Source organism: Puma concolor, chromosome D1, assembly GCF_028749965.1.
Source record: "Puma concolor isolate L17-30 chromosome D1, mPumCon1.1.hap2, whole genome shotgun sequence".
Lineage (NCBI taxonomy): Eukaryota > Metazoa > Chordata > Mammalia > Carnivora > Felidae > Puma > Puma concolor.
In genome coordinates this window covers 19,223,737-19,237,327 of record NC_141676.1, presented here as the reverse complement: position 1 = coordinate 19,237,327, position 13,591 = coordinate 19,223,737, and the positions used below count along the sequence as shown (strand labels likewise).

Below are 13,591 nucleotides of genomic sequence, written 5' to 3'. Positions count from 1 at the left end.
TCTGTCTCTCTCTCTCTCCCTCTCCCTCCCCCCCCCCCCGTCTTTCCCTCTCTTTCTTTTTCTCTCTCTGTCTCTTTATTTCTACAGAATCCCCTTTTCTTAGAACACTGTAAAGCAGGAATTGCTCTGATGGAGGGAGAGGGAGGAGACCCCAGAAGCATACCTGTTCACTTTCCCCTGTTTCTCAAAGTAGGCCCTAATGCTCTTCTTCAGAACACATTTTAATGCCATTTCACTACAGTGTTCCAGGGTCTGGGCTTGGGGCCTCTTAGGCATTGCCCTCAAATGAGTCGGTAATTCTCCCTGAGCCAACATGTACCTATACCCAAGGCATGGAAGTAGGAGGCAGTGAGGAGCCTGAGATCGGGCCTGGATCTCCTCAGGGTCAAGGAGGGTTTCCTTTAATGCACTTCGTGGTCTCTCGCTTTCTCTGCAGGTTCCAGCCAGCCTGCTGAGGCCAAGACAAAGACCCAGAGCATGAGTCATCGATTAGGCACGTTCCGTATGCCCTCTGCCCAGATGAGGGGTCAGGGCCTCAGAAACCAGAGAATCCACACCCACCTGATGGAGATGATGCTGCACTTGAAGCAGACCATAGAGAAGAACCTCATGCACCTAACAACCAGGCACCTGCAGCAGGACCTGGTGCTGGAGGAGCAGAGGCACAGTCAGGCCGCCAGTGAGCAGGAAGCCCTCCTGGGCCGCTTAATGTACCAGTTGGTCAACCTCCTACAGTCTGGGGCCATGGGTGGCCTAGGGCTCCAACCGTCTTGCCCTTCCCTGGATGTTAGGCGTGATGTCAGAGGTGGGCAGTGGGCCCAGTCCTCCAGGCAGCCTGACTGGCCAGTTCACCAACTGAGTGATCTTGAAGCTACATTTGTCAGTCAGCACCTGTCCAGCCGTGGGATTGACATCTCTGCCTTATACCACTCCAGCTTCCAGGACTACAAGATCTACCAAAGAGACAAATACCACGAGGACAAGAACACCATGGTGAGGATGAGGGCAGGGGGAGACACCTATTCAAGGGCCCCAATCACTAGGGTTGACTGAGTCCTGTGCCGAGTACTGGACTCTCTTCCTCTTCTTAGCTCCGTAAAGTAGACGCTATTGTCGTCTTATAGATAAGGAAATGGGCACAGAAACAAGGTGACATGCCTAATAAAATTAAGAGCTGTGTCTGAGTCCCCTGCCTTCCAGTTCCCCCAGACTCCCGCCACCGCCCCCACCCCCAGCCTGCTTTCCCTGAGTCCATGCTCTTCCCCACTAGGGGTCACTGTGGTCAAAGTGGTAAGCAGACATGCCCTCATGGAACTCAGTCTAGTGATGAATGTAGTCAGCCATTGGGGAAAGGAACATGAATAATAATTCCGAGTGTACAAGGGGTTGCCTGCTTCGGGTGGTCTAAGGTGTCTTAAAGACTGAATCAGCCAGCCATATGGTGGAGGTGGTGGGAGGGGGGACCTCTAGGTAGGAGGAACTACATGTGTGAAAGCTTCGTGGTGGGAAGGGCTGGGAGTGATAAGGGAAAGGCTAGGTTGGGGGAAATGGGTGCTGTGACGAGGTGTGGATGGGGGCAGGCCGTCGTGAGGTGTTGGGATGGTATCCTAAGTGTTAGGGAGCCAACGAGAGACTTCCAGCAAGGGAGGTTCACTACAGCTCTCCAGCCAAAGATGGAGGACAGTGCTAGTCAAACCTTCTTTTCTGTTTTTAGCTAAGTGATGTGTGGTCAATGGCCATCTGCTTCTCTGGGGACCAACTGAGCCCAGTATCTCCACTGGACTCTGAGGGACCATATCTCCTCCAATAAGTTGAAGGGCCCTCTCATGGAAGCAGAGATGGGTATGAGGCAGGTACTGGGTCAGGCAGGTGGGTTCTGCCCATCGCTGTGGTCACGTGGCTAGTAGGTTATTCAATCTTTCTGAGATTCACTCTCTTTATTTATTTATTTATTTATTTATTTATTTATTTTTAAATAAAAAAAAAATTTTTTTTTAACGTTTATTTATTTTTGAGACAGAGAGAGAGCATGAACAGGGGAGGGTCAGAGAAAGAGGGAGACACAGAATCTGAAACAGGCTCCAGGCTCTGAGCTGTCAGCACAGAGCCCGACGCGGGGCTCGAACCCACAGACTGTGAGATCATGACCTGAGCCGAAGTCGGACGCTCAACCGACTGAGCCACCCAGGCGCCCCAAGATTCGCTCTCCTTAAATCATGTGCTAGGGTCTGGCACATGATAAGAACTCAGCGACTGGTATCTGGTATATAAGTACTATGTGGCTCTGAAGGGGAAAACTTGCAAGCTGTAAGATTTTTGGGTCTGTGAAAGTTTTCTAGCACTTGAAGTTGTTAAACATGGATTGAACTGCCTCATGGGGCAGTGAGATTTCCATTTGAAATAACCTAGCATGAGTATTTACTAGAATGTTTAAGGAGGCCCATATAGGGCAGGGCAAATGGACTGATCTCAGATTCCTTCCATCTCCAGGGCTTCATTAACCTTGGACTCAGTGAGAATAAGCTCTGCCTCGATCTGATGACTGAACGGGTAAGCCAAGCCCTGTGCTATGCTGGGACCCGCCATCGGGCCTAGTCCCACTAGAATGTTTCTTAGCAAGTGGCAGATACAGGAGTTGGACTTAGGAGTTTGGGGAAAGAAGGGAGAAAAGAGCTTCTAGAATAGCACATCTAACCTTCTGGCTTACTGACTGTGTTTGGAGGTGTGCTGTGGATGGGTATATATGGTGGGTAGGCTGCCAAGGGAGCCTCTGGCCCTGTAGGGCCATCAGACACTCCCCAGTGATTCTCTATTTGTATAGTCTATGACAAGATTGGGCCTCCATTCATTAAGGGGCATGTTTCCCTGTTCGTCTTCTGTCAGGCCCTGTGTTGTAGGGCAAACACCCAGATGTGTCTGAGCCGTGGGATGAGGCCTGTTGGGCTTCCCTGGGCTGGCTGTCCTCATGCTCTGTTTGTCCACAGTTGAGTCAGAGTGATATGAACTACATTGAGGATGCCTTGCTGCAATATCCTGATTGGAGAGGGCAACCATTGTAAGTAACTTCCAGATCTAAAGTCTCTTGGCCCCTAGACACCTGCTCTCATCCAGGGAAGGACCCAAAGCACCAGATTCTTGGTTGGCTACCTCCCTATTTCTTTGGGTAACAACTTCTACAAAATATCTAGAGCAAAACCTCATCAGGAGCCTGGTGTCATAGAAATAACACTGCCCTATAATTCAAAAGGCTTGATTTCTTGTCTCAACTCTCATACTTCTTGTCTGTGTCGCCTGGGGAGTTGATCGCCTCAGTCAGTAACCTGTAACATGAGGTTGGATACCTTGCTCTTTGGAAAAGACTGTAGTCTAGATCCTGAATGAGGAAGGGCCCCTGGGCGCGGGCACCACAAAGTCTCTCTGGGTTTGTCCACAGCCTGCGAGAAGAGGTGGCCCGGTTCCTGACCTACTACTGCAAGGTACCTGACCAGCTTGATCCAGAAAATGTGAGTCAGTTTCCCACCCTCACTGCCCCCTTGGTAGAGGGCTTTATTCTTGGGGGACTCTTTTGTATTTTCTAGAACGAGTAGAGACCCTCAGGGCCAGGACAGAGGAAAGGCCAATGGATAAGGCCAGTGGCTAACCAGATAAAGAGGTTCCTGATACCCATCATAGGGGGAGGGAGAGAAAAGGGCTAGACCTTCTTATATGGGGGATGGGTTTTGATTTCTGTCTTCTGTCCATCTTCAGGTAGTTGTTCTAAATGGCTGCTCCTCTGTATTCTCCACACTGGCCATGGTTCTTTGTGATCCAGGGGGTAAGTTAATGGGCTTTGCTTTCCCTCTGGGAAATAGCAGCACAATGGGCACTGGACCTTAGGGAAGAAGAATATCTTGACCCAAGGCCTTTCCCCTAAAGTACTGGGACTTCTACATTCATCAGAACATCTTCCTACTATTTCTGTAGTAGCGAGAGATTTGGGTCCCCATTTAATATGGAAGGAAAACGTGTGATGGTCCTCAGTGAGTTATGCTTTAGAAATGTGACAATGGGAGCCAATTCAGTATATTCTTAGCTGGGCTTCTGGACTCAACTCCAATACAGAGAGCCCTGGTAAACTGGCTCACAAGATAGATTTCCTATCCTCGTCCACCAAACAAACAAACAAACAAAATACACACACACACACACACACACAACACCTCCCCCCCACCTGAACAAACAAACAAAAAACTAATTAGTTCTAGATCAAACAAGGCTGAGGGATCTGTTCTTGGTCTCCCTCCTAACAACACCCAAACAAGAGTCTCAGATCTTGATGAGCTCTGGCTGCATAGAAGGAAGTTACCAAGATGATGGTTACATTCAAAGGAGTGAATCCTTGGTTTGCTCATCAATGAGGCCAAAGGAACGGGAAGAAAAGAACCCATGGGTTCACCAAGTCTAGGTAACCTGAGCCATGCAGAGAGGTGAGCGCCCCCTCTGGGCACAGACCTCAGCCTCTTGTGTTCCTACTGGAGCTGGTAAGACTCAGTGGATGACTAGCATTTCACCTGTTAGCAAGCCTGTTTTGGTTTGTAACCTGGATTCTGAGCCATTCATAGCAATATTCTTCCCCTTCTACTTCTCTAGCATACCCCCAAAGAAGAAACTTCTCTAGTGTTCCCCAAATAACATTTATAAGAATGTAACTTTTATGGAGCCTGAGCCCAAAAGCATTAAGCCCCAAGCAGGATGGATTGCCAAACTAACCTTCTCTTGTCTATAGTGTTGCTGCTGGTCTGGGGGGCCTGGCGTGTTCTGACGGGGAGACCATGGACTGACGACTTTGTCTCCCTGTGCTTCCAGAGGCCTTTCTGATTCCTGCCCCCTTTTATGGTGGCTTCGCCTTTAGTGCCTGCCTGTATTCGAAAGTTGAGCTGATTCTTGTCCACCTGGACAGTGAGGTCAGAATGGGGACCCTTCCCCCTGCTTAGCCCACCTAGGCAATGGAAGGTCTCTAGGGCATTTGGAAGGTGTAGGGGAACTCCCTTTCCTCCTATATAAGTGACAGTGGGGGGAGATGGAGAAATTAGAGCAAAGAAGGCATGTGGGGCTGCAGCCCTGGGCATGAAGCATTGTTCAGTGTCTGTGGGATGAGGAACTAAGGCTTAGAAGCTTTCCAGTAGGCAGTTCTCAGACAGCGTTTGTCTTCCAGGTCACAGATGCAAATCCCCATCCTTTCCAGCTCACTGTGGACAAGCTGGAGCAAGCTCTACTTGAGGCTAGGCTTACAGTAAGGAGGGACCTCTGTCTTCAGGGTGGGCACTGCTGTCCCTGAGAAGGGTTGAGGACTGAGACCCGGTACAACCTTCTCACCACGGTGGTGTGGGCTCCTTCGGAAGAAGCAGTGTCCCAGGGGCCATGTCCCCCTGGGAGCCCTGAGCCTTGTCTATGGCAGCCCCCAGAGCTCCTTCTGGGGCTGCATGTTCGAGATCCCACCTAAAGGAGCTGAGATCCCAATGAGGCCTTGGTTGGGTGTCCATAATGGGGTGTCCTGATGTGACCTTTAGCTGAACTTCAGGTAGATGTGTAGGACTTGTGTTCACTCAGTTATGGTTTTTTATATATTTTTTTTAGGGGAAAAAGGTCAGAGGCCTCATTCTAATCAACCCTCAGAATCCTTTGGGAGCCGTCTACTCTCGAGACTCACTACAAGAATACCTGGAGTTTGCCAAGAAGTAAGAGTTCCACCCCTCAAGACTACACAAAGTCCCTTAACAATGTTCTGATCACTCACGGTCAAGAAGTCAGAACCAGACAAAACTTACTCCGATATTTTTACTGCACAGTATACTTTGCAAAGCTATGTAGAACTCACACTGAAATTGAAGGAAAAGGCGCCCACATGCTTCAACCCTACATTTTTGGGCCATTTTGCCTTTTTTCTTTTTTTTTTCTTGCCCAGGTACAGACACCTACATAACAATTATGATCTGGTTTTGTTGCTTTTCCAATTCTTGTTGTGTAACCACTCTCTCCCAGCATCCATTTCCCAAACTACTTGGCCTGAGGTGCTGAGAAAGACAGACTTTCAGACCTTGTGGGGTGAAGATGTGTCCCCAGAGAACCCTCATGTCCCATTCCTACAAACATGTTGACATCCACCATCTCTGGAGTTCTGAAATAGCCCTATTGTTTAGGGTACCTCATCTCCCATTTTCCAGAAGAAACACTTATTCAAATTTCATAACTCTAATCCAGACCAATTCATGGCAGAACAGGAGGACAAGAGAATGAACACTGGAAGTCCGTGGGCTGGAATTTGATAGAACTAGGTTCAAATCCCAGCTCTAGCATCTGCTGATTGAGGAAATGAACTATGTCTCAGAAACTGTTTCTTCATCTGTGAGATGGAGATACCACCACTGCTTCAGAGGGTTGTTGGGAAAATAAACAAGATGATGTGCATTAGCACTGAGCCCACTGAATGCCACTACTCAGTTCGGACCCTGGGTGGGAGCTCCCTGACTACACCAGATATAAAACTCTTTGGGACACCCAGCCCTCCTCGTTGGTCTCTGCTTTACAGTTGAAGGGTTAGATGTTCTCCTGAGTGTCTTTGGGTCCTCTTCCTTCCTACCCCCGAGCCAGGTCTAAAGACCCCTTCTGCTGGCCACCCCCCTCCTACCTTGCCATGCCGCTTGGAAGGGTTGGATGGGCTGCTGGAGCAGTAGGAGTAGCTGATCTGTGTCCAGAGAAGACCATAAAAGAAAATGAGTTGAGATTGGAGAGCGCCTAGACATTCTCTTTCTTTTACCCAACCTGCAGGTACCACCTTCATGTAATTATAGATGAGATTTACATGCTGTCTGTGTTTGATGAATTCATCACATTCCACAGTGTTTTGAGCATGGAAAGGTGAGTTGGCCTCAGCTGTTGGGAATGAGAGCCAGGAGGTTCCTGCTTTTGCAGGGTGAGTTCATGTGCCATAAACTTTACCAGCTATGTGCTAGGAAAAGGGCTAAGTGCCACTGGGAGTGTGAAAATGAGCAAAGCATCATCTTTCCTCTCAAGTGTCTTTAAGTTTATTTATTTTGAGAGAGAAGATGTGAGTGGGGGAGGGGAAGAGAGAGGGAGAGCAAGAATCCCAAGCAGGCTCCACGCTGTCAGCACAGAGCCTGATGTGGAGCTTGAACTCATGAACGGTGAGATCATAACCAGACCTGAAATCCAGAGTTGGATGCTTAATCGACTGAGCCCCTCAGGTGCCCCCCAGGTGTCTTTTTTAAATGCCATTTTGTACATGAGATAACTTGACAGCATGGTATAGAGGTTACTGTCAACATAAAGCCCTACAGAAGGTCAGGGAGGAACTTCTTGATAAGCAGTACACAGGGAGAGAACAGAAATAGGGGGAAACTTTTAAAAAAATTTTTATTTTGAGAGAGATTGAGTGAGCACGAGCAGGGGAGGGGCAGAGAGAGAGAGGCAGCTTGGGGCTGATAGCACAGAGCCAAATGCAGGGCTTGATCTCATGAACCATGAGACCATGACTTGAGCTGAAATCAAGAGTTGGATGCTTAACTGACTGAGCCACCCGGGCACCCCTAAGGCAAAACTTTCTTAAGGATAGTATATGGCCCTAAGATAGGATCCCGGCAGCCAAAGCAAGGCGAGGGCATGCCCAGCAGAAGGAACAGCTTCACCAAAAATGGGACAATAAGAAATAGGTGAGCACATTTTAGAAACAATGGGTGGCCCATATGTGTGAAGAGCTAACTGCTAAAAAGGTGGCTTTGGATCAGCTACAGGAAGGCTGAGGGTCCTGGACTTCGTTCAGTGGGTGCTTGGGAGCTGTCCCATCTAGTTTGCCAGCGATACCTGTTGTTGATTTCCTGGCTTAACTGGGGCAACTGTTTCTTGAACTTTGGGCCCTGTAGGTCTTTTTGTGTAGGAAGGACCTCAAGTCCATTTTCCCCTTCTTACCCGCATTGACCCCAAGTTTTCATTCTTCACATACTTCTTCATAACCATGATTGTACTGTCTCCTCTCCAGTTTGCCTGACCCCAACAGGACCCATGTGATCTGGGGCACCAGTAAGGTGAGCCCCAGCTTCCTGTCTTTGGGTAGGAAAGGAAAGGGAGCCAGGAGGTGGGCAGACCAGGTATTCCTTCCCCTACTTCTTTTCCTCTAGGATTTCGGCATCTCTGGCTTCCGCTTTGGTGTTCTCTACACCCACAACAGGGAGGTGGCCTCTGCTGTGAGCTCTTTTGGCTACCTCCATGGCATTTCTGGCATTGCCCAGCATAAGTTGTGCCGGCTGCTCCAGGACAGAGGTACTGAGTCCCATCCCGGGCTGGGATCTTGGCTAGACTCCATGGCCATGGGGATTCCTGGGTCTGCTTGAGCCTCCGATATATGTCTAAAACACTGAGACTCTGTTTGCTGTCTTGGGCTCAGTGGTGGCAGGACAGGAAGTTTTGAAGAAGGGCAGGATGTGGCTCTGATAGTGTAGTAGGGCAGAGATGGAAGATGGAGCTGCTGGTCTGAAACGTAGATGGGCCTTGTGTCTAACTGTCTGGGAGCTCATGCTCTGCCTGGACAGGGATAGTCAAATTGTACTCTAAGGCTTGAAAGCCCAAAATTCGCCTTTATGTGGAGGTCAGTTTTCCTGCCCCAGTGCCCTGCTTGCTTTAGGCAAAGCTTACAAAGAAATGCCATGACTCCTTGAATATGACTTGACTTCATCATCTAAGGTGGCCAAAGGAGGGCTGCCATTTGGGCACGTTGGTGTGGCTGGATCTATGGCACCTGGATTCAACTTCCTCCGTGGATCACAAGTGAATACTGGCTTCAGAGGAAACCCCCCCCCCACCCCCTCTGTCTAATGCCATGGCCCAAACTTAGATGAGGCCCTCTCTCTTTAATTCCCTATAACAGAGCAGATGCCAGGCTGGAGGATTTAAATTAAAAGCTGGTATATAATGTTACAAATGAATGTAATTCAATAATCTGGTTTAGAGACACTGTCTTTCAGCTTTGGCAGGGGGAAAGGGGCAGATAGGAGAAATCCAAGCAGATATCTCTGGTGGATGGTGCCAGGCCCTTTTGATATTTGGCAGAAACCAGGTTCCTAGCCCCTCGAACACTAGTTCTCAGCCTTTGACACATGGGAACTGTCTGGGGAGCTTAAATGCTGATATATGGGTGCTCTCCCCCAAGATTCTGATTTAGATGATCTAGAGCTATAACCTGGGCATCAGGACTTTTAAAAGCTCCCCAAGCATATCTAGGTTTCTCAAAGTCTGCTGCGTGAGGCTCTGAGGCAGGAGGTAAAGAGGGCTCTGATTATCTGCTACTTGCCCAGTTGACAATAGCAACATCAACCTCACTTAGGGGGTACCCTGACTCTTTGTATCAGGGGTGTAAATCCAAATAGAACATCCCTACCAGACTATTGAGAAGCCTGATATCTCTACCCTGGCTCTAGGTAAGTGGTGGGTGTGTTGGGGATAAAGGTCATCAAATATAATACAGAGTCAGTCTTGAATAGGAACAGCTGGCACAAAGCCCAGGTAGGGAGCCTTGGGTAAGGATCCCTCTGGCAGATCTCTGCCACAAGCCCTGTGACAGCGGTCTTTCCCCACCCATCCAGAGTGGATTGACAAAGTATACCTGCCCACCTACCGCTCCCGGCTGCAGATAGCTCACGGATACATGACCAAGAAGTTGGAGGCATTAGGGATCCCTTTTCTCAACCGTGGCTCTGGCCTCTACATCTGGATGAACTTGAAAATGGTGAGCTCTGGGATGAGGCCCAGTGCCGTTGGGCAGACCTACCGGATGGGTCCTGGGCTCAGCTCCGTCCTTCTGCCTGCCCTAGTACCTGGATCCGTGCACCTTTGAGGAAGAGCTGCTCCTGCATCGCCGCTTCCTGGACAACAAGCTGATCTTGTCCCGTGGCAGGACCTACATGTGCAAGGAGCCCGGCTGGTTCCGTATCACCTTTGCGGATAAGCCCCTCCTGCTAAAACAAGGTGAATGGTCCTGACCTCCAAATCCTGGCATCCTTCAAAGATGCCTCACCAACGCCTCTGTCGCCCGATTCCTGAATCTTCCTGTTTTTGGCCTTTAGCAGCCGATAGCGCTAGCCCTCCTATACCATCTGTTCCATTTTCCGTTTTTGTTTTTTTTTTTTTTTTTTAAGTCTATTTTGAGAGAGACAGCGCGAGTGGGGGAGAGGCAGAGAGGGAAAGAGCGAGAATCCCAAGCAGGCTCTGCACTGTCAGCACAGCAGAGCCTGACTTGGCGCTCGAACTCATGAAACCTTGAGATCATGACCTGAGCCGAAACCAAGAGTTGGATGCTTAACCATCTGAGACACCCAGGTGCACCCCACTTTCCTATCTCCTATTTCCCAAGCTCCTTTGCAAACAGGAACAGATAGGCACTTGAAGGACACTGCGCCCTTTGGGTATCTGTTCTGTGCATGCATTGAGCAGGGCATTGGGACTATCAGCTAATCAGAAGCGGTGCACTGCCCTTGTGCAGCCGTGGTTTGGTAGGTGAGACAGACGGAGGACCATGGAGGTCCCTGTACATTATACTGTGGTGTTTCAGATTCTCCTCTGAAGGTTATAGAGAACATGACCTTTATTTCACCAACTTTTTTATTGCATCTCTCCACATACCAGACACTCTTCTACCTGCTGGGAATAGGAGTGTTAACGAGAGAACGTTTATGTTACAGAAACATCTTTTAGAGCATGGACTGAGCCAAAGGACACTAGAGGCAGATAGAAACCCTGATGAGGACAAAGCTATAAGCCAGGTTACAGGATCGGAGATATGAAGGTGTCTGGCAGGTGGATGCTGTGATAACGAAGCTTAGGAAGAGACCCTGGGGAGGCGGCAGGTAGACTGGGAAATCTGTCCCAAAGAAGGGAGGATTGAACTTCAGCATCCCTGAACGAGGGGCTCTGTGGTGGTCTGCCATGATCTAGGGATGTCTGGAACCCACCCGCAAGCCCATTAAGTCTTCATTTCTCTGTCCCCATTTGGACCCTCTAGCCATGCACCGGTTCTATCAGGTGCTCTCGGAGCAGAAGCAGGATCTGATCATGAAGCAACTGGAGAATGCACAGAGAGAGTAAGTGGGCTGCTGCCAGTCACATGCTCAGGGCATCCCTGACATCAGCGTCTGGTCCAGAAGGCTGAGGGTTTTGGCCTGATGCTGTGACAGAGCCAACAAGGGGCTCTTCCAGGAATGGGCTCATCTGACCCAATCATCAATTTTCTCAAGCTGAGCATCTGTCGTTTTGGAAGCGTTGCACCTTTTTAGTCTTTGCTAGCCATTGTGTGCCTATGTGGAATGCTTTTATAGAGTTTGGGGTGGGAGCTTTCGGGGTCCCTATTTTGATGGTTTTACTTTTGTATTTAGTATCTAATAAATTTAATCTTCTCTTAAACTCTAGGCCTATTTTATTTCTTTACATTCTTTTGTATCATCTTTGGGGGATTTTTTTTTTTTTTTTGGTCCTTTTTAAATTCTAAGGCAGGTTATATGTGAAGAATACTGCATGGGGAAGGTCAGAAAGGAGGAAAAAAAGTGATCTCTAATTGACAGAGCGCGTTCTAGCTGTCAGGATCCTATGAGACACTGCATCCCATGAGATCAGGCCCACCTTACACCTGAGTGGGTAAGTGCAGGGTGGGGGCATAATACCAGACGTCCCTTCTTCCAAATAGGAGTTCTTTCCATTTGCACCCCGTTCAAGAGGCTTTTAAAATGAATCTCTGGTGATGAGCCTGGGATCTCCCAGTTTCATATCGAGTGTTTTCAGCTGTTGGAATCACATCACCTGGGAGTTGCTCTGTAAAGCACTTGGATATCTGCACTCTAGTTGGGGGATTGATGCTGTGAAACTGGCACAGCAGGGACTACCACATTTTGTAGAGGACAGAAGAGCTTTTAGCACCAATTGATAGCTTTGGTCGGTCACTTGGGTTTGTGATCATCCTCCCTCTCTTGGGTCCAGAGTTGGTGGTTCTTGTTCTTCAATGACAATCTTTCTTCTTCTTCTTTTTTTTTTTTTTTCTAATCATCAAAAAGTAGCATGCCAACAAATCCCGATTCTTCAGTTTTTTTTTTTTTTTAACCCCGGAAACTTTTTTTTTTTTAAGAGAAATTGACTAATAAGGTAATGGACAAGGGTAAGGGAGTTCACTGTATGAATGAGGGAGCTCACAGGACCAGAGAGAAGATGAAGATCAGAACCACAAGTGCTCTCGGGATCTCTCTAAGGGACCTAATAGCGAGTCTCATCAGCACACTGTGCTGGGGCAAAAGGGGTGGTGACTTCCATGGAAGGGGTAGACTATTTCTGTCTTCATTTCCACTCAAGATTTGAATGGTTGAAGGGAGAGAATTTAATATCTCCCTATCTTTGAGCATGGAGTCTCCTTCCATTTATTTAGGTCTCTAATTTCTCTCAGCAAGGTCTTTGTGGCTTTCAGTGTATGCATTTTGTTTTACACACGTTTTAAGTTTATCACTATCCTATGCTTTTCATGTTCTGTTAAATGTATTGTTAACTTTATTTTCTAATCGTTGCTAGTACGAAACAGATGTTTGTATCTTGTATCAGGAGCTTTGAAGGCTCTGAAGTTTTACCCTAGTTATAAATGAACAGGTGTTATGGATGCTGGCAGAAGGCATGAGAATCCAGGGTCAGAGATAAAGGACAGCTTATTACTCAAAGAAGCAGCAGGAATCAGAGTAGCTGGTTTTGGCTCCCAAGTCCTGATTCCTATAGGGCAAATTGAAGAGTATCAACTGATGCTTGCACGTGCAGTGCGGTATATTGCAGAAGAGGAAACCCAAGCTTAAGGAACATGATTCTTTTATGGTTAGCAGTAAGCCTGCCTGAACTTTGGCCCCAAGGGAGACATTATCCCTATTATATTGAGTAATAAACCCACCCTTTGCTCCAGAGGGAAATACTATTGCTATCATTCAGGGCTGTTCACTCTACACGTGTGTGTGTGTATCTCCTTGAAGATAGCCTAGAACAAAGACAGTCAGTGCTCCTTTTTATAAGACAGGCAGAAACATGAGAGACCCAGAAAGAATCCTCTTGTGACATTGCTAAATTCATTTATTAGCCCTAGCAGTGTCGGGTGAGGGATTTCTCTGAATTTTCAGTGTATACAATCATGTTGACTGTGAATAAAGATGATTTTCCTTCTTCTTTTTCAATGTTTCTAATTTTTCTGTTTTAATTGCATTGCCTGGAACCTCCAGTGCAATGTTAACTAAAAGCAGTGAAGGAGGACTTCCTTGTTCTCAATCTTAGGAGGACCTACGTCACTCTCTCTCTTTTTACTTTGTTTTTTTAACGTTCATCTATTTTTGAGAGTGAGAGAAAGACAGACAGACAGACAGACAGACAGACAGACAATATGAAGCTGGCTCCAGGCTCTGAGCTGTCAGCACAGAGCCCAACACAGGGCTCAAACTCACGAACCAGGAGATCATGACCTGGGCCGAAGTCGGACGCCCAACTGACTGAGCCACCCAGGCGCCCCACTCTTAGTCTTAAGTACAATGTC

General features: G+C 48.0%; 1 protein-coding gene across 1 annotated transcript; it reads left to right on the top strand.

Moving 5' to 3' along the window:
• Positions 1-438: 438 nt before the first annotated feature.
• Positions 439-11,439, top strand: ACCSL (1-aminocyclopropane-1-carboxylate synthase homolog (inactive) like). Its single transcript, XM_025928623.2, has 14 exons — positions 439-993; positions 2,491-2,550; positions 2,985-3,055; positions 3,434-3,503; positions 3,748-3,814; positions 4,846-4,943; positions 5,195-5,272; positions 5,617-5,717; positions 6,808-6,897; positions 8,036-8,081; positions 8,175-8,316; positions 9,636-9,778; positions 9,864-10,017; positions 11,051-11,439. Exons 1-14 carry the CDS (start codon positions 478-480, stop codon positions 11,131-11,133), a joined length of 1,719 nt encoding a protein of 572 aa, XP_025784408.2. The 5' UTR covers positions 439-477; the 3' UTR covers positions 11,134-11,439.
• Positions 11,440-13,591: the final 2,152 nt, after the last annotated feature.